This window comes from Acomys russatus, chromosome X (genome assembly GCF_903995435.1).
Source record: "Acomys russatus chromosome X, mAcoRus1.1, whole genome shotgun sequence".
NCBI classification, from domain to species: domain Eukaryota; kingdom Metazoa; phylum Chordata; class Mammalia; order Rodentia; family Muridae; genus Acomys; species Acomys russatus.
In genome coordinates, this window is record NC_067169.1 from 22,929,399 (window position 1) to 22,956,795 (window position 27,397).

General features: G+C 39.8%; 2 protein-coding genes across 4 annotated transcripts in view; one reads left to right on the forward strand and one right to left on the reverse strand.

The window, feature by feature from the left end:
* Positions 1 to 27,397, reverse strand: part of Shroom2 (shroom family member 2) — a 1,329,704-nt gene that overhangs the window by 197,362 nt on the left and 1,104,945 nt on the right. The window lies entirely within an intron of this gene.
* The window catches only part of Fam120c (family with sequence similarity 120C), a 120,682-nt gene that overhangs the window by 55,238 nt on the left and 38,047 nt on the right, over positions 1 to 27,397 (forward strand). For 2 of the 3 annotated variants that reach the window (XM_051142122.1, XM_051142121.1), the window contains exons 5-10: positions 16,995 to 17,094; positions 17,948 to 18,024; positions 18,530 to 18,807; positions 19,417 to 19,690; positions 21,072 to 21,243; positions 26,327 to 26,576. In XM_051142122.1, the coding sequence (XP_050998079.1) occupies positions 16,995 to 17,094; positions 17,948 to 18,024; positions 18,530 to 18,807; positions 19,417 to 19,690; positions 21,072 to 21,243; positions 26,327 to 26,576 (1,151 nt within the window). Of the gene's footprint in view, positions 1 to 16,994; positions 17,095 to 17,947; positions 18,025 to 18,529; positions 18,808 to 19,416; positions 19,691 to 21,071; positions 21,244 to 26,326; positions 26,577 to 27,397 lie in introns of those variants that run through there. The other variant, XM_051142120.1, reaches the window with a different exon arrangement.

Sequence of the window (27,397 nt, forward strand, 5' to 3'; positions counted from 1 at the left end):
GGTCAAGGAGTTGCATTGTAGATGTATCCGTTGGGACTGGGCTCCATAATTCTTTTAGTTTTCCGAAACAGGGTTTCTCTGTGTAGCCTTTGCTGTCCTGGACTCACTTTGTAGACCAGGCTGGCCTCGAACTCACAGAGATCCGCCTGCCTCTGCCTCCCGAGTGCTGGGATTAAAGGCATGAGCCACCACACATGGCGCCCCCAACTCTGCCTTTTAAATTGGTTATGGAAGTTATGTGAAGGCATTTTACTGACCAGTGTAATTCCTACCTATATTCTAAATAGGTATCTGTATATGGCTTCACTAGAACTAAGTAGTCAGTTAAGTTTTCAGTACCAGGCGTGGTTTCCCTCTTGTTGGGCAGTCTTCAACTCCAATTAGAGAGCTCTTGGTTACTGTCAAAGTTACTGTACCAGTTGGTCACTGTTGTGGTTCATCATTGTCATAGCCGGGAAGGAATGTTGGTGTTTCCTCCTTTGATAACTTACATGATGTCTTCTCGTACCATGAAACCTAGTCCTCAGGAAGGAGGCTTTCATATCAATTGTGACTCAGGGCCCTCTGGGCTCTGTGTCAAAAGTACATGGTGTCCTTAGAAATAGAGACTCACCTTTCACCTCTGGTGGGCAATCAAGAGCAAAAGCAAAAGCTTCTAATGTTTTGGGAGTCTCTTGGAAAACCCTGATCAACAACTCAGAAGGATTTCTCATGTCTGATATTGAGGGTTTTGTTAGATAGTCTATGGCTCTTGAGGGGAGCATTGTTAGGCAAGGTGTGAATTTTTCTATATGTATTAGATATATACAGCTTACATGCATTATAGGTATCTTTAGATAGATAGTTCTTTTTAAAGATTTATTATTTATATAGTATTCTGCCTGCATGTATAACTGCAGGCCAAAAGAGGGCACCAGATCTTATTATAGATTTTTGTTTGTTTGTTTGTTTGTTTGTTTTTTGAGACAGGGTCTCTCTGTGTATCCTTAGCTGTCCTGGACTCCCTTTGTAGACCAGGCTGACCTCGAACTCACAGAAATCCACGGGTCTCTGCCTCCCGAGTGCTGGGATTAAAGGTGTGCACCACCACACCCGGCCCCTATTATAGATTATTATGAGCCACTATGTGGTTGCTGGGAATTGAACTCAGGACCTCTGGAAGAATAGCCTTAACCTCTGAGCCGTCTCTCTAGCCCTCCTTAGATAGATAGTATGATTCCTTGTGAGTTTTTTCAGACATTATTGCTGTTGCTTTACCCTCCAATTTGTCTTTCTGGGTCTGGGTTATCTCACTAAATATGAGTTCCATCCATTTACATACAAAGTTCATGCTTTCATTTTCCTCTATACCTGAATAGAATCCTGTCGTGTCCCACAGTTTCATAACATATTTGCCAGGTGAAGAATATTAGGAAACATTAAGTTGTTTCCATTTCCTAGCTACTGTGAAAAGAGCATCAGTAAACATGGCTGTACAAGCATCTGTAGAGTAAAATGTCAAATCCTTTGGACATATACTAAGGATGAGTATATATTCATATGGTAGATTTATTTTTAGCTATTATTCTGGCTATTAATCCTCTGTCAGATGGGTAGCTGACAAAGATTCTTTCCCCTTTTGTGGGCTTCCTCCTCCTTTGATTGATTGGTTTGGGTTTTTTAGGCTATGCAGAAGCCTTTCAGTTTTATGAATTCCTATGTATCAATTGTTGGCATTAACTCTTAGGCAAATGGAGTCCTATTCCAGAAGTCCTTTCCTAAACCTGCGTTATGTAGGGTACTTACTGCCTAAGTTTTCTTCTAGCAGTTTCAATGTTTCAGGTTTCACATTTAGGTGTTTGATTCAGTTGGAGATCGTTTGTTGCAAGGTGAGAGAGATGTGTCACATTTCATTATTCTGCATGTGGACATCCAGTTTCCTAGCACCATTTGTTGAAGATACTTTTTCTCTAATGTAAATTGTTGATGTGCTTATGTGTACTCATGTTTGGGTCTTAGATTTTGTTACAATGATGTATGTATCTGTTTTTGTGCCAATACCATATTGTTTTATTTATTACTGTGGCTCTATAATATATCTTGAGATATGAAATAGTTAAGTCCACTAGTATTGTACTTGTAGCTCAGGATTGTTTTGGTTATTTGGGATTTTTTGTGGTTCCATATAAATTTAACATAATTTTCTTTTGTTTTTCTATTCTGTAAAGAACCTGATGGGGATTTTGGTTAGGATTGCACTGACTCTAAGCATGGCGTTTGCTATAAGGGTCATTTTCATAATAGTCTATCGTCAGCCCATGAGCATGAGGTTTCTAGTAGTGTCTTTCTCTTTCTTCAGATGTTTAGTTTCCTTTGTACGGTACCTTCACCTCCTTGTTTAGGTTCCTTCCTAGGTATCTTTGAGGCTATTGTGAATGGGAGCGTGTCCATGGTCTCTTTTTTTGTATGGTTGTTGTTGTTGGTGGTGGTGGTGATGTATACAAAGACTTTCGATTTTTGCAAGTTAATTCTATATTCCACCATGTTGCTGAAAGTGTTTATTTTTTTTCTAGAAGCTTTCTGGTAGAATTTTTGGGATCTCTTCTGTGTAATATTATGTCTTTGACAGATACGGATAGTTTGACTTTTCCAATTTGTATCCTTTAATTTCCTTCTCTTTCCTTATTACTCTAGCTATTGCTGTGAGCAGTATATTAAAAAGGAGTATAGATAGCCCTGTCACCTTCCTGATTTCAGTAGGACTACTTCAAGGTTTTCACCATTTAGGATGATGTTTGCTATGGATTTCTCCTATGTAGTTTTTATTGTGTTAAGGCATATTTCCTCTAGTCCTACTCTCTCTAGGACATTTATCATGAAGGCATTTTTAAAGTGCTTTTTCTGTATCTATTGAGATGGTCATTTAATCTTTGTCTTTAAGTCAATTTATGTGACTTATCACATTTGCTGACTTGCATATGTTGATCTATCCCTGCATCTCAGGGATCAAGCCAACTTGATCATAGTGTATAATCCTTTCTGTATGTCTGCATTTTATTTGTAAGCATTTTTTAAACAATAACTTATTTTCTTTTCATTGGTGTTTGGCCTGCATGTATGTCTGTGAGAGAGTGTCAGATCCTCTGGAACTGGAGTTAGAGACAGTTGTGAGCTGCCATGTGGGTGCCAAGAATTGAACTCAGGTCCTCTGAAAGAGCATCCATTCTTAACCACTGAGCCATCTCTCCAGCCCCTGTTTGCAAGTATTTTATTGAGCATCCTTGAGTCTTTGTTAATCAGGGATAATGATTGGCCTGTACTTTTGTTTTCTTCTTTGTACCTGGTTTTAGTATTAGAGTGATACTGGCTTCATAGAAGGATGCTTGCTTTTTCCCTCCCTCCTTCCTTCCCTCCCTCCTTCCTTCCCTCCCTCCTTCCTTCCCTACCTCCATCACTCCCTCCTTCTCTTCCTTCGTTTCTTTTAATAGTTTAAGGATTGTCTGCAGGTCTTCTGTGAAAGTCTGGTGGATTTCTGCTCCGAATCCCTCTGGACTTGGACTTAGTTGCAAGCCCTTTTTTTACTGTTTCAATTTTCTCCTTTGTTATAGGTCTCTTTAGTGGTTTGGCTGAATCTAGAAATTTGTCCATTTTAGGTTTTCCAGCTAAACAAAGTACAGGTTTTAAAAATATTCCCTTATAATATTGTAATATTTCCTTGTTTATTACTGATTCTGTTAATTTGGGTCCTCTCTCTCTTTCTTTTGCTTAGTTGGGACAAGTCTGTCAATCTTGTTTATCTTCTCAAAGGACCAGATCTTAGATTTATTGACTTTTTAATATTGTTTTCTTTGCTTCTCTTCTCCTTTTATTGAAAATAGTTTTTTCTCAAATACTGTATCCTGATTCTGGCTTCCCTTCTCTCTACTTCTCCCAGTTCTTCCCCATCTCCCCTTTCATCTGCTCGACTCCATTTCTATCTCTTGTTAGAAAACAAACAGGCAGCTGAGCATGGTGGCGCACGCCTTTAATCCCAGCACTTGGGAGGCAGAAGCAGGCGGATCTCTGTGAGTTCGAGGTCAGCCTGGTCTACAGAGTGAGTCAAGGACACCCAAGGATACACAGAGAAACCCTGTTTCAGAAAAACAGAAAACAAAACAAAACAAACAGGCTTCTAAGGGGTAATAATAAAATATAAGATAAGATAAAATGGAAACTAACACATCAGAATCAGACAAAACAAGCAATAAGGGGGAAAGAAGCCCAGGAGAAGGCACAAGAAACAGAGACCCAGGCCAGGCTTGGTGGCACAGGCCTGTGATCCCAGCACTCAGGAGGCAGAGGCAGGTGGATTGCTGTGAGTTCGAGGCCAGCCTGGTCTACAAAGTGAGTCCAGGACAGCCAGGGCTACACAGAGAAACCCTGTCTCAAAAAGCCAAAAGAAAAAGAAATAGACTCACTTATTTGCATACTCAAGAATCCCATAAAAACACTAAACCGGGACCCAAAATTATTCACAGAGGACCTGGTGTATACCCGTGCAGGCCCTGTGCATGCTGCATCTGTCTCTGAGTTCATATGAGCTTTCCTCAGTTGACATAGGGGGCTTTGTTTTCTTGGTGTCTCCATCCTCTCTGTTTCTTACACTCTTTCTGCCTCCTATTCCTTAGGGTTCTACTCTGAATTTTGTTGTTGTTGTTGTTGTTGTTATTGCAAAAACTCTGCCTGCATGTTGTTGTTGTTGTTGTTGCAAGAACTCTGCCTGCATGTGAGCCAGCATGCCAGAAGAGGGCACCAGATCTCATAATAGATGGGTATGAGCAACCACGTGGTTGCTGGGACCTTTGGAAGAACAGCCAGTGTTCCTAACCTCTGGGCCATCTCTCCAGCCCCTCTGGTTTTTCTTTACTTCTTAGCATGGCCTGGATTTTGATTCAGTGTGTTCTTGTTCATCAGAAGTTTTGAGTTGCATCATCAAGTCATTTATTTGTGCTCATTTTAATTAGTTGCTGTTGCTTAGAGAACAGGGTCTATCTGGGTAGCCCTGGCTGTCCTGAAACCAGCTACTTAGGCCAGGCTGTCCTCCTGAAATCTGAGCTTTAAGGTGTGTGCCACCAAGCCCACCCATTTCTTTCTGATGTAAAGCATGTGCTTAGAGCTTCAAATTTCCATCATAGAACTGTCCCAGAGGTTTTGCTGTGTTTTCCTTTTGTTCTGGTAATTTTTTAAAAATTTTCTTCTTTGGCCCTTCATTATTCTATAATGCATTGTTTAACCTCCATGAGTTTGTATATTTACCAGAAATTTATTTGATGTAGATTTGAAACTTTAATGCATTATGCTCAGATAGAATTTACTGAGTTACTTCAGGTTTCTTGAATTTATAAAGATTTGTATTGAACAAAGATGTGGTCTATTTTAAAGAATCTTCTGGACGTCTGGTGCTGGTGGGGCACACCTGTAATTCCAACACTTGAGAGGCAGAGGCAGGTGGATCTCTGTGAGTTTGAGGCCAGCCTGGTCTACAAAGTGAGTCCAGGACAGCCAGGGCTACACAGAGAAACCCTGTCTCAAAAAACAAAAAAAGAAAGAAAGAGAGAAAGAAAGAATCTTCCATGTGCTGCTAAGGAAAATCTGTGTGGGAAGGATTGTAAGCTTTGTCCCAGGTGAAAACAGTCTTGGTGGTCTTTGCCCCTTGGAAACACCACGAATACATTGTGATAGACTGCATGGAGCCATCCTGGGTCTGAAATTCAAGAAACAGACCGGGGGACTCTGGCCAGGCTATTGTGTTTCTAATCAAACAAATGTGTATTTTACTGTATTTGGGTAGACTAAATTCTGTAGCTATCTGTTAAGTCCATTTAATACATGGTGTCAATTCTTAAGTTTCTCTCTCTCTCTCTCTCTCTTTTTTTTTTTTTTATCTAAATGAACTATCTTGAACTATCTATTGGAGAAAATGGAATACTGATTTGGTTTTATTGTTATTGTTTTTAAGGCAGGGTTTCTCTATGTAACCCTGGGTGTCTTAGAACTCTCTGTGTAGACCAGGCTGGTCTCAAACTCACAGCGATTCCCCTGCCTCTGCCTCCTGAGTGCTGGGATTAATGACATGTACCACCACCATCAGGCTGATAGTGGGGCATTGAAATCACCTACTGTGTCTTTATTCCAGTAGAATATCATTTTATAAAATTGATAACACCTGTTTAGTGCATATATGTTGAAGATAGTACTGTCTTCTTGCTTATAGAACAAAGCATCTTTCTTTCTCTCTTCTGACTAGTTTGAGTTGAAGCTTGTTTTGTCAGATAATAGGATAGCCATGCCTACTTGCTTTCTGGTCCTGTTTGATTGGAGCACTGTTGTCCATCCATTCTTTTACTCTGTGCCTTTTGATTGGAGAACTCAGGCTGTTAATATTTAAAGTCATTAATAATGGTGTGTATTGATTGCAGTTATTGTGTTTTTTGGTTTTGGTGGTTTTTGTAATTTAATTCATAGAGTCTGTGGTCTACTGGTGTTTTTGTCAACTGTGTGCACTTGCAGTTCAGTAGTGAATTCAACTGTTTAGAAACAATTTTGTGGGTTTTTTGTGGGGAGAAGTTCCCTTTTTAGTCCTCCTGCCATAAAGTGAGAGCATTCATTATCGCAACTTATTGTGACCAGACCCATGACTAGGACAAAGTAACAGGATAGTAGAAAAAAATTACAGCTAGGCGTGGTGGCACACGCCTTTAATCCCAGCACTTGGGAGGCAGAGGCAGGCAGATTGGTGTGAGTTCAAGGTTACCTAGTCTACAAAGTGAGTGTAGGACAGTCAAGGCCACACAGAGAAAACATGTCTCAAAAAACCAAAACAAAAAGAAAGAAAAAGAAAAAGAAAAAATTACATAAAATAAGGTGTTGTTCCTTTCCTCAAAGAGGAAAGATTTGTCATTCCATATTAGTTTCTTGCTATTTCCCCACTGTTTCTATTGCCAAAGGTTTGATGCAGGCTAGACTCAAAAGGAACAGGAAAAAAAGACAAAAAAAAATACATGCTCTTGATTTCTGGAAGTCCGTCATCATTCCTTAGGCTATGAATGGACTGGAGTTTCTCTTGGAATTCTCCTTTTCACAGCAAATGAAGTTTTGGGTTATGTTTTACATCGTGTTCTTACCAGGGACTATCACAAGAACAAGAAATGCTCATCTCAGCACTGTGCCAGTGTGCATCAGGCCCTAGACTTCATCCATCTGCCTGCTACTGTTTACCTTTTACAAGTAGTGGAATGTGAACATTAATCTTGTCATACATTGATGATGGGAATGTAGCCCGAGATACTTACTTCTTGGTTAGGAGTGTCAGTCCATATTCACTTTTCCCTGTCAGTGGTGAGACCCTACCTTGTTTGGCTTGAGCCCATGCATGCTTCCTCAGTCTCTGTAAGTTCATGTGTGCATCAGTCTTGTTGTGTCTGGAAGATACTGTTTCCATGGAGTCACCTACCACCTCTGGCTCTCACTGTCTTTAAAGCTTATCTCTTTGAGCCCTTGGAGGAAGTGTTAAGGAATTAAGGAAGACATCCCATTTAGCATTGAGTGTTCTAGAGTCCCCCACTGTCTGCACACTATCCAGTTGTGGGTCTCTGTGTTAGCTCCCAACTATTGCAAGAAGAAGCTTCTCTGATGGTGACTGAGCAAGGCACCTATCTACAAGTGAATGTCATTAGGAGTCATTTTATTGTCATGTTTCTCCAGCAGAATAATAGTAGTAGGTTTCCCTTAGGCCGTGACTTATCCAGTCTCGGGTTCTTGGCCACTTTAGTAGCATCAAAGATCAGTTCTATCTCATGAAGCAGGCCTTAAATCCATCTTTTTTAGCAAGTGGTTAATTATTCCCATAGTTTTGTGCTACTGTTGTAGCAATGTCTCCGGTAGGCACAAGGTTTATTGCTGGGTGATGCTGATGCTGATCATCTTTCTCCTCTAGCAGCATGCAGAGTAACTCCCAACACCATAAACACTACTCAGTATGTGTGAGGCTTCCAGTTAGGCTCCAGCTTGACTGCTCTGTGTCCTGTTCTGTAAGTATTGTCTTCAGCAATAGGGCCTTACCATCAGGTAGTGGAGAGCAACCAATAGCCTTGGCAATAGCCTGTGATGTTTGTGAACCCCCTTGGTAAACAACTCAACAGGATTTAACCCGTTCTTGCCATTGGAGGGTTTACATGATGGTATAAGATGTCTCATTGGGGCATCAGCTCCTCTACTCTTTGACTCCATTGAGATTCCTTTCATGTATGTATGTATGTATGTATGTATGTATGTATGTATGTATGTATGTTAGGAAGCTCTGTAGTAGTACATTTCCATATGGTTGTCCAAAAATTCCTGTCGTGTTAGTTGTCTCTCACCATATTCCCTCCTTTACCCTGCTCTCCCATGCCCCTCCCTACTTAATCCCCTTATTCCAGGTTCCCCTTTGTCTCTCCATAACACTATATTCTTTCTCTTTCTTGTGAGACTCTGTCCTCCCTCATGGTTCCTTAGTATGCACCTAACCTCTGTAGTCATTCAGATTGTAACACATGTAGTGAAAGCTTAGAAGCTAACATCCACATACAAGATAAAATACAATGGGAATATAGCCTGAGGTGCATGCTTCTTGGTTAGGAATGGGAGGCCATGTCTGGGTTACCTCATTAGGGTGATTTTTTTTTTTTTTTAGTTCTATTTCCCTGAAATTTTCATAATTTCACTTTTCTTCACAGATGAGTAATAGTCTGTTATATAAATGTATACATTTTCTCTATCCATTCATCTGTATATGGACATCTAGGCTGTTTTTAATTTCTGACTATTATGAATAGAGCTGCAATGAACATGGATGAGTAAAATACAGTTTTAGGTATATGATAGTAACATACAGATTTGGGTATATGCCCCAAGAGTAAGATACAGTTTTGGATATATAATAGTAAGTCAGGGTATATGCCCAAGAGTGGTATAACTGGATCCTGAGGTAGTTCCGTTCCCAGCTTTCCAAGGAACTGCCGCACTGATTTATATAGGGGCTGTATACGTTTGCACTCCCACTAGTAATGGGTGAGTGCTCCCCTTAGTCCAAATCCTCGCCAGCATGAGCTGTCACTTGTTTCATTGCTTTTAGTCATTCTGATAGATAAGATGAAATCTCAAAGTAGTATTGATTTTTATTTCCATGACAGATAAAGATATAAACATTTCTTTATTTTTTATCATTTTATCACATTGCATTTTTGATGGTGCCTCAGGTTACTCTTTTTCTATAGATATACATTTGAGTTTCTAGTTTGAGAAAATTATGAAAAAAACTGCCCTCAATGTCAACAGTTTATGTATTTTGGTAGATATACCCACCCATTTCTCTTGGGTAGGATTGCAATACCATATAGTAAATGTATTTGAATTTGTAAGAGACTGCTAAATTATATTAGAAACTGTATCAATGCACAGTCCTATTACCAGTGTGATAGTTTCAGTTATTTCATATCCTTGCCATTGTTTAATATTAATTGTCTTTAATTTTAGCCTTTCTGGTGGATATGTAATTGTGTCACACTATAGTTTTATATGTTTAAGTGATTTTGGTTTTAATGTTCCTGCCTTTAGAACTAAGAATTTTATTTTTATGGTATTTTTCTACATGTATAATCTACAATCCAGGCAAAAATTAAATGGACACTGTATCTGTTTATTATATAACTTATAGCCAAATTTGAAAAATAACCTAAACCGCAGATATTATATAAGTGATTATTATGTTCACAGTAATAAAATATGGAACCATTCAGACATCAGTAGATTAGTATAAATAACATCAGGATAAAAAGTTGCACATAGAGTACCAAGTATAGCAGTGTGCATGGATTAAAGCAGATTGGCTATACTTAGGGGGCATGGAACACACCTAGAATACCAGCAATGTAGAGGCTGATGAAGGAGGGTCATGAGTTTGAGGCCATCTTAGGCTACATAGTAAATTCCAAGCTAGAGTGATGAGCTACAGATTGAGATTCTATGCCAAAAATACAAATCAAGAGAGGGAAAGGGACACGGTTCTTTTTAATGAGTATGCTTTTGGACTTCTGAGCAAGATGGCAGCTTAGAAGCTGCATCAGAGTGAACCAGTCAAGGAGAAAGCCAAAGCAAGAAAAAAATAGACTTCATCTCAAAGAGAGAACTAGAAGAGAAGTTCAGAAATCCACAAAGGAAGTGAAAGGATACCAGAGACCAAACATATAAAAAAAAATGAAGAGGAAAAGAAGTCCTGAAAAGGCAAAGAAAAATGGTTTTAACTTGCCAGGAATGGGGATGCATGTCTTTAGTCCTAGCACTGAACCAGGGATGGAGCCGAGCCCAGAAGACCCCATGAAAGATAGAGTGAAGTAGATGCTATGCAAGAGACAGAAGTGCATGCCTTGGCACAGACAGAGCTGTGGTGATGCAGAAAAGGAGCTCATGTAGGGGACAGAGTCCTGCAGGAGCAAAATGGATGAGAGGCAGGCAGGGAAGACGCCAGGACTAAGAAGAGCTTGCATGGCCCCCACAACCAGCAGAGCAAGAGATCCCTGGAACCTCTGAAAAAGGAAGGCAAGTGTGGAAACTGCTGTGCATCAGGATTGGGGCAAAGACGCCAAGCTGAGCTCCCTGAGGAGAGAGTGATAGAAACCTGGGGCAAGTGGAAAGCTATGTGTTTCTCAACTTGATTGCTATTACCTTGGACACAGCAGGAAGAACTGTGTTCTTCATAGGAAGTTGACGACCTGACATACCTAAGGTAAACACAGAGGATGGTTCTCTCCAAGCTAGAAAGAAGCTTGGACTAAGAACTTAATACCTTCTGTGTCAATTTATCACTTCTGAGTTTATACACTTTATTTTTTAAAACCTTTCATTTCTAGTTTCTGTATATACATGTATGTATTTTTATTTAATTGTTTGTTTATTTATTTAATCACTTTACATCCTGATCCCAGCCTCCTCTCTCCTCTCCGTCCAGTCCCACCCTCACACTTCATCCTCCAATTCCCAACTCTTCTTCCTCCAGTATTTAAAAAATAATTTAAGATTTATTTATTTATTATGTATGCAGTGTTTTGCCTACATGTATGCCTGCATGCCAGAAGTGGGCATCAGATCCCATGTGGTTGCTGGGAATTGAACTCAGGACCTTTGGAAGAATAGACCTCTGAGCCATCTCTCCAGTCCCCTCCTTCTGTATTTTTCTAAATGTATTTTTCTAAATTCTCTCTTTTTTTCTATCGTTTAAACTTAACATGTACACTTTAGTAAGTTGTATACTGTAAGTAGCATGTATATTTTTTCTACTGCTTTTTTTAATACCTCCATATACTTTCCTGCTTATTGCTACTCTCTCTTCTCTTACACTCTACCTCATTAATTCCATACTCACTATTTAAATATGTTACCTGTTCTACAACTGGGACCCTAGTATTCTTAACTCCAAGCCTTACTGGGAAAGTGCGTCAGGAGCACAGTATGTTTCCTTTCAGCTAAGTGAGTCTTTTGTCAAACTATCATGATTGTTTACTGCAATGGATTTTCATGAGCCCAAGTGGGTTGTCCAACCCACCAGGAAGACTGATATAAAATAAAATAAACAAGGATCAAGAAGATGGCATCAAGTAAGACACTTGCTGCACAAGCGTGAGAATCATAATTTGAATCCCTAGCATCCACATAAAAGAGTTGAGAATAGCTGCCTGTGCTTGTAACCCTCGCATTGGGTGGGAGGGAGGAGCAGAACTCATTGGCTACCTAGCCTATGCAAAACTACCAGCTTCTGACTCCCCAGAAGATACCGTCTCAAGGCAATAAGGCAGAGGGATAAAGAAAGATAACCAGATATGCTCCTACAGATTTCACGATTATGTACATGAGTGTGCACACCTCCATACTCACATGCATATAACCACCCACAGAGACAAATAAAAACAGTGCGGAAAGAAAAGACCACAAACTGGAAAATATGCACACTCCCAACAGATATGTAAAGTTCATTTTAAAAACCAAGAAATATGAGACAGTACCTCACTACAACACCTTCGCAAGCTCCTCAAAAACATGGGGAAAAGTTGAGCTAAAAAAAAAAAAAAGTTGAGCTAGTTGAAATGCCAGAAAATGTTTTCACAGTCTTATATTTTGAAAGGATCAAAAACCAATAGAGGACTTGAATAAAAATACAGAATTTAATTCAAGGCACGGACCAAAATAAATGACAAAACCAAGAACCAGCATGGATGAAAGAATCAGTAACTCAGATAAAAACTTTAAATCATGGAGAACAAATTCACCAAGGAAATCAAGGTGCTAAAAAAGAGCCAAACAGCAATTTTGAAAAGGGAATGAAGCAATCATTTATATTAAAAAACATAGAAGGAAGCATCAACAGATAAGAAAGACCAAGAAGAAAAACAAATCTCAGGATGGAGGACAAGGTCAGGGCCTTGTATAAAGAAAAAAGGTCAACAAATCTGATCAAAACTTCCAGTGAGACTGGATGATATTTAAGAAACCAAAGAAGAATCTATGACAGAGAAGAGGAGGCAAAGATAAAATCAAGTGGCTCACCCAACATACTCTATTAAATTATAACAACGAATTTCACAAACACACAGAAAAAAATACACATCCAAACACAAGAAGTATGTGGAACCCCAAATATATAAAAATAAAAGAGAACCTCTGTATGGCATGATCAAGGTGTAAAATATGCAAATCCAAGGAACAGTACTAAATGCTGTAAGGAAAAAACACAAAGTAGTATATGGAAACAGAAGCATCAGAATATCGTCTCAACTGTCACCAGCAATCCTAAAAGCCAGGGAAGCTATATACTAAATTACCAACAAAGTGATATATCACAAGCATTGAAGGTAAACAGTTGTCAACCAATATTGCTATACTCAACACTATTTTGGAGAAATACTTTTTCAAGACAGTCACAAGGCAATTCATGACCACTAAGCCAGCAGAAAATTCTCAAAGGAATCCTGTGCAGAGTTTAAGAATAAAGAAAGTGAGCCAGGTGCTGGTGGCACAGGCCTTTAATCCCAGCACTCAGGAGGCAGAGGCAAGCTGATCCTTGTGAGTTTGAGACCAGCATGGTCTACAAATGGAGTCCAGGACAGTCAAGGCTACACAGAGAAACCCTGTCTCGAAAAAGAAAGAAAGAAAGAAAGCTTTGCACATGAGAACACAGGAAAGAATGTATTTCATGAAGACAATAGATGAACAGAGGAGAACTAAAGTCTCAGTTTCAGTCATGTCCAACACATTAAGCAAAGAAACATCTGTACTATCAGGGCAGAAGACCAAAACTACCATTCAAGCAGAAGGAAAAAGAAAGACAGAAACATAGCAAACAACCCCTCTTCTATTGCAATGGTCTTATTTAAAAGATAGAGGTTATCTGATAGGATTGAAAAACAGGATTCAGGCCGGGCAGTGGTGGGGCACGCCTTTCATCTCAGTACTCAGGAGGCAGAGGCAGGCAGATCTCTGTGGGTTCGAGGCCAGCCTGGTCTACAAAGGGAGTCCAGGACAGCCAAGGCTATACAGAGAAATCCTGTCTCGAAAAAACAAAACAAAACAACAACAACAAAAAAAAGTCAGAAAAAGAAAAACAGGATTCAACTATCTGCTGTCTTTAAGAATCTCATATAACAAGGAAAAACTGAAAGTAAGAGGCTAGATACTAAATTACCAATATAGTAGACCCTGTAAATAAATTGATATAGCAATTTTCAGATCTGATAAAGTAGATAACAAACCAAAAGTAATCAAGAGAGGGAAAAGCAGGCCACTAAATGTTAATAAAAGCTACAACAAGGGCTGGAGAGATGGTTCAGAGGTTAAGAGCACTGGCTATTCTTCCAAAAATCCTGAGTTCAATTCCCAGCAGCCACATGGTGGCTCACAACCGTCTATTATGAGATCTGGTGCCCTCTTCTGGCATGTAGGCATACATTCAGGCAGAACACTGTATACATAATAAATAAATACTTTTTTTTTTTATTAATTTATTCTTGTTACATCTCAATGTTTATCCCATCCCTTGTATCCTCGCATACTTTTTTTTTTTAAAGGAACAAGAAATCAGAAGGCTATTCCTATTGTAAATATCTATGTACCAAATCATGGGAACCAAAATTTCATAAAATAAGCATTAAAAGACATAAACACATTTGGATACGTTCTAGTACAATAGCAGTGGGAGATTTCAATATCCCACTCTCATACCTAGATGGGTCTTCCTAATCAAAAACCTGCAAGGAAACTTAAAAATCAAATTATAACACAGATGGACTAGATTTAATATCTACAGACTCTCACACCTAACAGATAAAGTGCATTCTTCCCACTAGCACATGGAATGTTCTCTAAAATTGAACACATTATAGGCTGAAAGGCAATATTTAGCAAATAAAAATCTGAAATAATTTCCTGTATCTTATCAGACAATAGTGGAATAAAACTAGAAATCAACAGGAAATCTAACCTCAGAAAATACACAAATACTTGGCTGCTAAACAGTATACTTTTGTGTCATCAAATAAATGAGAGAACAAAATTTCTTGAGTCAATGAAAACAGTACAACATACAAGAATATTTTGTGTTCCATCCACTCAGTCCTAAGAGTAAAATATAAAGCTATACATGTTCATGTTTAAAAAACAAAAACTAAAACAGAACAACCAAGTGGTGATGGTGGCGGCGGCAGTGGCGGCACACAACTTCAATCTCAGCACTTGGGAGGCAGAGACAGGTGGATCTCTGTGAGTTTGAGGCCAGCCTGGTCTACAGAGTGAGTTCTAGGACAGCCCGGGCCACAAAGAGAAACCCTGTTTCAAAAAACAAAGCAAAACAATACAAAATAATTTACCTGGCAAGATGGCTCAATGTGTAAAGACACTAGTTGTCAAGCCCAATGAACTTAGTTCAATCACTGCAACTTATAGGATGAAGGAGAGAAGTGACTCCTACAAGTTGTCCTATGACCGCCACATGTGTGCATATTCACACTAAATCAACAAATGTAATATTTTTAAAATCGGTGATCTTGAATAAAGAACCTAATGATGCACCCTTAAAAAAATCAACAAACCCAAATGCCCTAAATAGCAAGAAATAATAAAAGTGAAGGTGGAAATTAATTAAATAGACACTAAAAGATCAATACAGGGGCTGGAGTGATAGCTCAGTGGTTAAGAACGCTTGTTCTTGCTGAATACCTGGGTTCAGTTCCCTGTACCCACATGGCTGCTCACAACCCTGTTACTCCAGTTTCACAGAATCCAACTCCACCTGGCCTCCATTGGCACTGCACAGACATACAAAATAAAACCAGTTAACCTTTTAAAAGTGCATAGAGTTATCAGACAAAAAGTTTGTTCTTTAAAAAGATTGACAAGGCCTGGCAAAAATGGCTTAGTTGGTAATAGTGCTTGCTGTGAAAGCCTGATAACCAGAGAATGATCCTCAGAACTCGCAGTGGAAGGAGAATTGTCCTCTCAAAGGTTTTCCTCCATATACATGCTGTGTCATGCTCATGCATATGTGCGTGTAAACAAAAATAAATAAAATAAAAATTTCAAGAAAAGTGTATTCTTTAAAAATATTAAAAAGGAGCCCATAGTTAAGAGACTTTGAATATTTAAAGAGGCTTCTAGTATTTTGGAGAGGGTTTGAATGTTGAAAGAGATCTTGGGTGTTTTAAGAGACTTTTAAAGTTAAGTACGTTTTATATTGTGATATTAGTATGACATCTTGGGGATTAACAAGAAAGGTTATGGTTTAACAATGATATGTTTGTGTGTCAAGTGACAAGGGGTTAATTGCCTAAGTTTTATGTCAACTTGACGCAAGCTGGAGTAATTTACTTAAGAAAATGTCCCCACCAGATTGGCCTGTGGACAAGCCAATTGTGCTTTTCTTGGCTGATGATTGATGTGAGAGGTCCCAAATCACTGTGAGCAGTTCTATCCCCTTGGCTGGTGGTCCAGCCTTCTCTAAGAAAGCAGGCTGAACAAGCCATGAGGAGCAAGCCAGTAATCAGTGTTCCTCCATGGCCTCTGCATCAGCTCCTGCCTTCAGGTTCCTGCCTTGAGTTCCTGCCCTAATTTCAGGACAGTGATGGAGTGTGACCTGAGAATTGTAAGATGAGCTAAACCCTCTCCTCCCCAAGTTGTTTTTTAATGATAATGTCTTACTGTAGCAATAGGAAACCCTAACCCAGCTCCCAAACCATGGGTCTGGAGTTAGTCCTATGGGTGCAGAGATGGCAGCCTACAGAGAGAAGGAGAGAAGAGGAAAGAGCAAGTCAAAGATGGCTCTTGATGAAAGCAGGTTCAATGAAAGCAGGTTTGAAGGCCACAGATACAGATCTAAGCCTTTGGGTGTGGAGACAGCTATAGCTTGGGGAAAAAATTGGAGGTTTGGGGAGATGGGTGATGGGAAAGGGAGGAAGGGACTTATCCAGGCAAAGTATCTCAAAGGGAGCTCGTGGCCATGGTCTAGTATTAGGCTTGTGATTCACAGATGAAGGGGAAGGGAGGAAGGGATGGCAAAGGGAAGAAATGACTGACATATTAGGCAAAGGGGATTTACATGTGAAGATTGTTCAAGGCCACAGATCTGGAACTAGGTTTCTAGGTTTGGAAATGCAGTGGGTTGGGCAAAGGGTGGAGTGTTTTGTTTGTTGTTTTTAAGGCAGAGTCTCACTGTGTAACTCTGGATGGCCTGGAACTCACAATGTAGACCAGGCTGACCTTGAACTCACAGAGAGCTGCCTGCCTTTGCCTCCCAAGTGCTGAGATTAATGTTTTCCCCACCTAATCGTATGCTCTCTTGGGTTTCTTTTAATATTTTATTTCTGTTATCATTTTGACTTCCAATGTAAACATTATATGAAAAAGACACTCTCATGTTGTTTCTTTTCCTGAAAATCTGATGTTCCAACATCCAGTCTAGGACAGAAGACAAAATAGAACGGTTCAAGAAAGCAGTTGAGTACTATTCAGTCACAACCAAACTCTCTTCACTGCCAGTGGGTCCTTCCTTTCTAGGTAAGGCTTCCAGCTGCTGTTAAATTGAGTTTGTCCCTTAGGGCCAGAGTGGAATCCCTTGTTTCTGCCCCTGTCCTGCCTTTTCACATTTGTAGGTGGGGGGATAATGCTATTTCCTTAGCTTGGGCTTTGTCTAATACTAACCCTCATTGTGACCTGGTATATGTAAAAATAGCCCTGTCTTTGGCAGCAAGCTCAATTTTGAATTCTACTTCTGTTGCTTACTAGCCGAGTGATCTTGTCACTTCACATCTATATGAAACATGGCTCATAATACCTATTACGTAGGATCATTACCAGTGTAAATACCTTATGTAGGATCCCTGGCATTCCACTTATCCATTCCACCAGTATCCCACCAGACAGATGCTGTCTCACTACAGAGCCTTCCCATCCCGTACATTCCTGATGGAAAGGCTAGTTGCTGCCACTGTAAAATTGGCAGGTTTATCAAAGTTAACTGGGAAATCAGTTCAGAGGAATTAATATTAAATATACCATCCAAGGAACAGCTTATGAAGATACCTGTACACAATCTCAGGCTCCTGGGCTCAGTTTAGATATCCTGAGGATGTCAAAGACTGCATAATAAAATCCCACAGCAAACAAAAAGCCCAATTTGTGGCAATAGCCCATAGTAGTTAGTTAATTAAAATGTTTTTGTAGTGTTAGGGCTCTAACCCGTGGCTCCGTGCATGTAAGGCAAGTGCCCTACCACTGTTCTACATCCTCAGATCATAAAGTATAACTTTATAACAGGTTTTCAATGCAGTGATTGATGGTTTACCAGGATGTAATACATATGATAAAATGATTAGGATTGGCTGAAGCAAAGTACTTTTCTTGGCTTCAGGCTTTCGAAATAATCGGCTTGGAAATCCTCCCCTTCCACGGAATCAAATGGGCCCTATTTCTACTGGAAAACCAATGGTAAGTGTGTGTTTATTGTTTATTCATTAAGAGGATTAAGATCACTTGCTTATGTTAAACTTGGGCTTATTCCTATTTTTATCATCTGAATTGAGGATTTAGGATGATTCAGTGTTAGACTATGCAAGCCATATATCTATATTGTTTTGTACCTTCAGGCTAGAAGACTATTGAAAGTTAGCATCCAAATTAGTAATCACTAGAACATTATACGTACATACATACATACATACATACATACATACATACGTGTGTGTGTTTGTTCGTATTTATATGCTGGATAATGTCACAAAATATTTCTAAGAGATCTAGTTTAGTTAATTTTCCTGTCTGGTAAATTCTATTCAGATATCACTGTCAGAATTATTTCTTGATATTTCAGTAGGTACTTCGTACCTCAACAGTTCCTACTATTGGTGTCATCTACTACATCACAGCTTCTGAGGAAACCATCCTGTATCCTGGTAAAATGTTAAATAGCTTTTCTATCTGTTTTATCCTTTAGTTTTCTCGCCAGGTGCCCCAGAAAATGAAATATCCACCACCATTTCCAATGGGACCCAACTCGTCTCTCCTCTTCTCCCACAGTGTGGGGGAATCCCATGCTTTCTCTGAGGATCCCATGCTACAGGACAATTCCTTTGCCAATTGGGCTGTTTCTTATGACTCTTCGACACCCCAATTTCCTAATTGCCTGACTTCCAAAACGTCACCTCCTTTGGGACCAGCCTCTTCCCATTCCTCTTCCTCTGATGGTGATGAGGCAAATGGAGCTGGTTCTGAGTAAGTATCTATGTAAACAACCATAACAAAAGGTGGAGAAGTGTGTGTGCTTGGCAAGTTGCAAATATCCAGGCCATATAGGAAGGACAGTTGCCTAGGAAATCCTAAAGTAGATATGCTATATAACGTGCCTGTTGTTTTTCAGTTTGTGAGGAACATAGATTGAAGATTAAGAATAAAAGAATTTATTGGAACAGTTCCTTAGCAATAAATATAGGTCTCATATACTGGCTTAACTATTTTTAGAGTATTCCTCTAAAGAGATTATTTCTGGAAAGCAGTTATTTTGAGATTGTAATTCTAATTATTTTCTTAGACTATGGATAGCCTCTCAACATACACCTTAAAGATATAAAGAATCCAGAGTGACTTCTATGACTTGGTTGTTGTTGTTGTTGTTGTTGTTGTTCTGTGTCAGATGAAGAAGGCCAGGGGGACAGTGATGACAACTGAGAGGAAAGGTGTCAAGTCCAGTCCTAACCCAGTGTCTTGACCATCAGGGAGGAGTTTGTGAGAGTCCTTGGGATCAGGACCTGAGTGGAAATATCTTTATTAACTTCCCTTTTCTGTCTTATGCTGTTTCTGATTTTTTTTTTTTTTTTTTTTTAGTCACATCACAGAAACACTTCAACAACAGCCTGGATGGGAAGATCCAAGTGGTGACAGAGGGTCTTGGGTACAGCCTGTTGATGCTGGAGTTTCAGAAACTAGCATAGGTGGTGGTGAACCTCACATCCCATCTCTGTTATCTATGTCTACAAGGAACCACATGGATATCACCATTCCACCCTTACCTCCGGTAGCCCCAGAAGTCTTGAGGGTTGCTGAACACAGACACCGAAGGGGTCTCATGTATCCATATATTTACCATGTGCTTACTAAGGTGAGAGAACACACACACACCTACATCTCAGCTCTCTGCAGTATTTCATAGTTACTAAGTTACAGAGCCACCAGAGAAAAGTCCTTTGATTGTTATTTTTATTCAGGGGAAGCAGTCCTGGAGATTGAACCTAGGGTCTTACATGGGAGACAAGCACTGTAACATAAAGCTATATTCCCAGCCCATTGATCATTTCTTCTCAAGAGGTATAAGGAAACCATGTATGTTTGTGCCCTTTCCTGCCTTAAGGGCCTCAGAAAAGGAAAGATATTAGGAGTTGGGACTAGGCAGTAAATAAAAACTGTGAAGTAATGTGCTAAGCTGATAGCCTGTAGTTCTGAATCTCCATCTAAGAAGTGGTCCTGCCTCCTTGTTCCTTACCTCCTCCTCTATTTCTACATACCTGTGCCCTTCCTTTGGTCCTAACACACAAATTACCAACAACATGTCTAAGCAAGGTGTGGGAGCACAAGCTTCTAATACCAACAATCCAGAGGCAAAGGCAGGTAAAGCTCTGAGTTCCAGGCCAGGTTGGTCTACATACTAAGTCTAGTCTGTCCAAGTTATAGAGTGAGACCCTGCCCCCCAAAAACAAAAGAAACACATTAAATGTCTAAGGTAAGCCGGGTAGTGGTGGTACACGCCTTTAATCCCAGCACTCGAGAGGCAGAGGCAGGTGGATAGCTGTGAGTTCGAGGCCAGGACAGCCAAGGCTACACAGAGAAACCCGGTCTTGAAAAACAAAAAAAATAAATAAATAAAATGTAAGGTATATTCTCCCTGATAATCAACTATAGTCCATCAGATATAAGACTTTACAAATGGAATATAGCTTTATAAACTGGCAATAGTCATTTGGACTTCTTTTTTTTTAATTTTTTATTATTAATTTATTCTTGTTACATCTCAATGGCTATCCCATCCCTTGTATCCTCCCATTCTTCCCTCCCTCCCCTTTTCCCCTTATTCCCCTCCCCTATGACTGTTCCTGAGGGGGGGATTACCTCCCCCTGTATATGCTCATAGGGTATCAAGTCTCTTCTTGGTAACCTGCTATCCTTCCTCTGAGTGCCACCAGGTCTCCCCCTCCAGGGGACATGGTCAAATATGAGGCACCAGAGTACATGAGAAAGTCATATCCTACTCTCCACTCAAGTGTGGAGACTGTTCTGACCATTGGCTAGATCTGGGTAGGGCCATTGGCTAGATCTGGGTAGGGCATTTGGACTTCTTACAGCTTCCTTCTAATGTAAAAATCTCTCTGAGTACAAATAGTAAGTTTACTTGACTCCAGAGCTACAGTTCATTTTCCTTTTTCTCAACTCTGACTAAACCTTGAAGAATTCATTTTCTTTTTTTCCCCGGACCATTTTCTTATTAGGGTGAAATTAAAATCCCTGTATGTATTGAGGATGAGTGTAACATGGAGCTGCCTCCAGCTGCTATCCTGTTCCGGTCAGCTCGCCAATATGTATATGGAGTTCTTTTTAGCCTAGCAGAGACACAACGGAAAATGGAACGTCTGGCCATACGGCGACGGTTACCTCTGGAAGGTAAGTATTATTTCCAACTATTTCTAACTATGACAGTCTTTCTACAATTGGCACAGGATACCATACTTTGGGCTGTAAATCAGTCTTAAAAAAATGCATCATTCACCAGATTGCACAATGAAATAGGACATACAAGTATAAGCCCCTACTCAGGAGGCAGAGGCAGGTGGGTCGCTGTGAGTTCGAGGCCAGCCTGGTCTACAAAGCAAGTCCAGGACAGCCAAGGGTTGAGAAACCCTGTCTCAAAAAAACAAAAACAAAAACAAAAACAAAAAACTTAAGCCCCAATTCTGAAATCATGAAACATTCAGAAAGTGTAGTGCTTTTAAGACTTTATCTCAGCCGGGCGGTGTGGCCCACGCCTTTAATCCCAGCACTCGGGAGGCAGAGGCAGGGGATCACTGTGAGTTCGAGGCCAGCCTGATCTACAAAGCAAGTCCAGGACAGCCAAGGCTACACAGAGAAACCTTGTCTCAAAAAAAAAAAATGAAAAGAAAAGAAGAAGACTTTATCTCTTAGTATCGCTTCCTCCGTGAGGTTTTTGTTTTAAAATATGATGCTGTACAGAGCTGAAATTACTAGATTGTCTTAAACTATAGGGTGACTTAGTCAAATTAATATATCCAAAAGAATTACGTAGGTTTCTACTTCCATGGAGGTAAATTAGACTAGATATACTTTTCTTATTCTTCTTGCTGGGTACAACTAAAATTCTAGGACATTGTATGTGGGGAAAAAACACCACAAGATACTCCAGAAAGTATAGACTGTTTGATGGCCTTGGGACCCTAGGAATGCTAGAGTAGAGAGTTTTCTGGGTTTTCTTTTAGTCTTTTAAGTCACAGACTGGCTGTAAGACAATTTAACAGGGAATCTAGAAGTACCAACCACTGCCGACCAATACTCTCTGCCTGTAAACACAGAAGTCTTTATGTAAAAACTGCTTGATTTGAGCCAAGCACCAGAAAAGAAAACATGGTCTACCCTCACCCATACCCTTACCTGCAGTGACCTCTGTTACCAGGCTATAATGATCCCCAGATAACCACCGCTGGGGATGTATCAGGCAAGATAACTGAGGGATGAAAATACACTCTTCCACCTGTCAGCACTGTCTGCCCTCACATACCACTGTTGTCATAAAATGCCGGATAAAATACAAGGTTCAAATTAGGTCCAGAATCGTACGTTAAAATTCATGTGTTTGATCTGACTCTCACACGAACTCTGGTGCCCCTTTTCTGACCATGTCCCCCAGATGGGGAGACCTGGTGGCACTCAGAGGAAGGATAGCTAGTTACCAAGAAGAGACTTGATATTCTGAGAGCATATATAGGGGGAGGAGGTCTCCCTCGGTCACAGACATAGGGGAGGGGAGAAGGGGAGAAATGGGAGGGAGGGAAGAATGGGAGGAAACAGGGGAAGGGCTAACAATCGAGATGTAATATGAATAAATTAATAAAAAAAAAGATGGAAAAAAAGAAAAAAATTCATGTGTTTGGACTTACACTGAGATTCCCTTATCACATAAGAATTAGAAAGGTTTCGAATTCAGATCTCAGACAGACTAGAAAGAAACTGAACACCAAGATGTTAATTAGAGAATTTCAAAGCAATTCTCGTAAAAGCATTTTTAGCAAATAATTGGAGACATTCTCAAAACAAATTGCACCTAGACAGCCAGCAAGATGCATCAGTGGATAAAGTACTTGTACAAATCCCTGGAACTCATGGTGAAAAGAAGGAGCAACTCCTGAAAGTTGTCCTCTGACCATCACACATATGCCATGGTATGCACATATGTAACACACACGTACTACATACAAATTTTAAAATTAAAAAAGAAAAAATATTTAAAGGATCAAGTGGAAATTAAGAGCTAAATAAAAAATAACCAAAGAGTAAAATCCTTGCCAGTTGTGTGGTGTGCCTTTTATCCCATGACTTTGGTGGCAGAGGCAAAAGAATCAGGAATTCAAGGTCATTCTCTAGGCCACACAGTCGATTTAAAGCCATTCTGAGCTACATGAGAACCTCTTTCCATGAACAGCCACGGCTACACAGAGAAACTCTGTCTAGAAAAAAAATAAAACAAACAAAAAACATCAGAAAAGAAGAAAAATGGTAAAAAAAAAAAAAAAAGAACAAAATAATTGATGAATATGATAGACATTCTTAAAGTTTCTAAATTGTGTTTCACTGGGACAAAAATTGTAATACTGCTTCAGTGTATATACAGAAGCTATTTAGAGTCAGGGAGATGCTTAGCAGTTAAAGTCTGGCCATCAATGACAAGCTAGATTTGATTCCCAGAACTCACATGATGGAAGCAGAGGACCACTTTTTTTTTATAATGAAGGTTGTTATTTAGTATTTATTTACTTATTTATCTGTTTATTTAGTTATTTAGTTATTTAGTATACTGTATGTACACCTGCATACCAGAAGAGGGCACCAGATCTCATTATAAATGGTTGTGAGCCACCATGTGGTATCTGGGACCTTTGGAAAACCAGGCAGTAGTCTTAACCTCTGAGCCATCTCTTCAGCTCAGAGAACCACTTGTATGTACAGGCTACGGCATGAGTTTACCCACCCCAAACACACACTAAATGAATAAATAAACGGGTTTTCTGTGTGTGTGTGTGTGTGTGTGTGTGCGTGTGTGTGGTTTTTGAGACGGGGTTTCTCTGTGTAGCCTTGGCTGTCCTAGACTCACTTTGTAGACCAGGCTGGCCTCAAACTCACAGCAATCTGCCTGACTCTGCCTCCCAAGTGCTGGGATTACAGGCATGCAGCACCACACCTGGATATAATAAACATTTTAAAAGAGAATATATTTTAGACAATTTTAAGCAAAGGAGGATAAATAGCTTTTCTCATTTGAACTGATAAAATATCAATATCTACTAGTACGATTTGTTTATTTCCTTATTTAGTTTTCATGCTAACCCTGGGCCTCATGGATGTCAAGCATGCACTCTACCACAGAGCTATATCCCTGTTTTCTCTTTATATATCTTTTTAACTACACATTATATTAAATTATTTAGATAATGCAGCTGGGAATATAGCTCCATGGTTGACCATGAGCCTGGTATGCCTGAAGTTGTGGGTTCAACTTCTTACACCTGTCAAAAAATATGCAGAGATAGCCATGCATTATGGCACACACTTTTAATCCTAGCACTTGGGAGGCAGAGACAGGCAGATCTCTGAGTTGGAGGCCAGCCTGGTCTACAAAGCAAGACCCTGATTTTAAACAAATAAAACAGATAGACAGAAATAACACTCAGAACTATTATAGATAGATCAAAATAGGATTTTAAAATTAATTCAGGTAGGGCATAGGAAGGGAATAACTATAACGCAGAGCAATGACAAACAAAACAGCAAAACTGAAATGAAAGACTTACTCTCTAATATGTAATGATGACATTATGAGTACGTCCTAGATTAGTCAGTATGTGCTGTAGACTGAATGCTTTCTCATCCCTGCCACATCGGTAATTTGAAATCCTAACCGCTAACCCTCATTGCTTGGTTATAAGAGAACATTCATGGATGGGACTTCTGTCCTTCCAAAGCAACCCTGGAGAGCTACCTTTTCTTTTTTTGGGGGGGGGGTGTTCAAGACAGGCTTTCTCTGTGTAGCCCTGGCTGTCCTAGAATTCAATCTGTAAACCAGGCTGACTTCAAATTGTGCTTTTCTTTCTGCTGTGTGGAAATATAAAAAGAAAATAGCTATCTGTAAACTGGAAAGCAGGCCCTCACCAGATCTCTCTCTGCACTTGGCTCTAAAACTTCTGCTTGTAGAACTTGTGAAATAGATATCTGTGCTGTATAAGCTATCTAATCTAGTCTATGGCTTTTGAGACAGGATCTCACTGTGTAGCTCTTGTGGCCTGGAACTCACTATATAGACCAGAATGGACTTGAACTCACAGAAGTCCACCTGTCTCTGCTTCCAAGTGCTGGGATTAAAGGTGTGCCTATGGTGATTTTTTTAAATAGCAACCCAAACAGATTAAGACAATACAGATATGAAAAGTCCTTAAATATTAGCCTGTATCGTGTGTGTATAGAGAGTTCAAGGACAACCTGGGATTCATAGCATGGTGCTGTCTTAGAAAAATAAGGAAACAAAAATATTAATAGAATTCAACAACATAGAAAATATATATATATACATACATACTGAGATTTTACATTCTCAAACAAGAGCCCGGTGTGATGCTGTATGCCAGTAATGTCAGAACTTTGGGAGGCAGAATCAGGTGGATCTCTGAGTTCCAGGGCAGCTTGGGGTACAAAGTGAGTCCAGGCCAGTCAGGGCTGTTACATAGCGAAACCCTGTCTCGAAAAACCAAAAACAAGCAAAAGCAAAACAAGTAGTGGGTTTGTTTGTTTGTTTTGCTAAATAAGATTTATTCTGTTGTGGCAATGTTAATCCAAAACTTAATTTTCTTTCATTTAAAATGAATCCACTGTCTAAATAAATAAAGAAGAAAATCATACGATTATATCAATGGATACAGAAAAAGCATTGGATAGAATTTGACATATAATGATGCTAAAATCTCAAAAGAAGTAGAAACTGGGAGGGATGCCTCAGCTGGATGACTGGGTGGGTAATTACGCATCTCAAGTAGCAGAGGCCATGGGTTAGGAATCTCGGCTGTATTGGAGGCCGTGATTTTTCTCTGTGTGTTCACCTTTTAAATCTAGTTGACATCGGATTTGAATGACTTGGGGTTTTTGGTTTTGGAGACAGTCTCTGTTACCCAGGATAGCCCCCAAGGTCTTGACATTTTCTTCTGCAAAGTATACACTATGTTCTAGAAAAACGTTGTCATGATTGTTTCCTTTTCTGGATCTTCATAAGAATTAATATAATAATTAAGCATAAACTAGGTAGTGTATCTATCAACTGCCAAGTAAGTGCATGTGCCTCCTAGTATGCACTAGTGCTAACATCCCAATTCAAAGAGATTGCAGTGCAATAAGATTCTGTCCATTGTAGCCAGCTACAGTACTGTTCAGGTTTTCTAGAGCCCACTCTTCCTTACTTTCTGCTTTTCAGTTCCTTCTGTGATCCTTAAAGAGTGGTCTGCTTATAAAGGGAAGTCACCTCAAACCCCCGAGCTGGTATCTGCACTCACATTTCGGGAATGGACTTGCCCAAACCTCAAGAAGCTTTGGCTAGGCAAAGCTGTTGAGGACAAGAACAGGAGGATGCGGGCTTTCCTAGCCTGTATGAAGTCGGATACACCCAGTATGCTCAATCCAGCCAATGTCCCCACCCACCTGCTGCTCATGTGCTGCGTACTCCGGTAAGCTGTCCGGCAGACTCTACTAGTTTACTGTTTGCCATCTTCTTTAAGTGTTTTCGTATAGCATTTCAAGGTGAAGAGATTTTCATTTTATGCTTGACTCGGCCTTCAGAAACATTAAGAATGACTGCTATACGGATTGCCTCAGTTTATGGTCCCATGCCATTATTTTTACATGCATGAATTCGTTTTTTGTTTAAAATTTTTTGACATTTGTTTATTTTTATTTTATGTGGATGAATGTTTGCCTGCAGGTATGTTTATATACCATGTGCATGCGGTTCCCCCAGAGGCTAGAAGGGGCCTTGCATCCCTGGATTGGGAGTGACAGATACTTGTGTGTCTGTGGGTGCTGGGAATCAAACCCAGGGTCCTCTGGAAAAGCAGCAAGTGCTCCTAATCACTTAGCCATCTCTGCAGTCCTAATTTGTTTGGTTTTACTTTAGTTTTTGTTGCCAGCAGTTCTCATCATTTAACTTTATTAGCTCTCCAATATCAAGATTCCTCCTCTTTTAATGCATCCTTTGTTTGGGTTGATTCTCTCCTTTACCCCTCCCTTTTGGTATATCTCTGCTCCTTCTGCCCAGTTAACCTCCACCTTGTCCCCTTTGCCATTTCCATTTCACATGTGTTCTACTATCCTCTTTCTCATTAAGCCTCCTTTTCTTCCTTCATGGACCCATTTCTAGTATCTTGACGATAACACACATTCACTGCCACCTAAATACACATATATACAAATTACCAGCTAGGATAGGTTATTAGAGAAGACATGTGGCATTCCTCCTTCTGACTTTAGGTTACTTTACATATCATTCTGT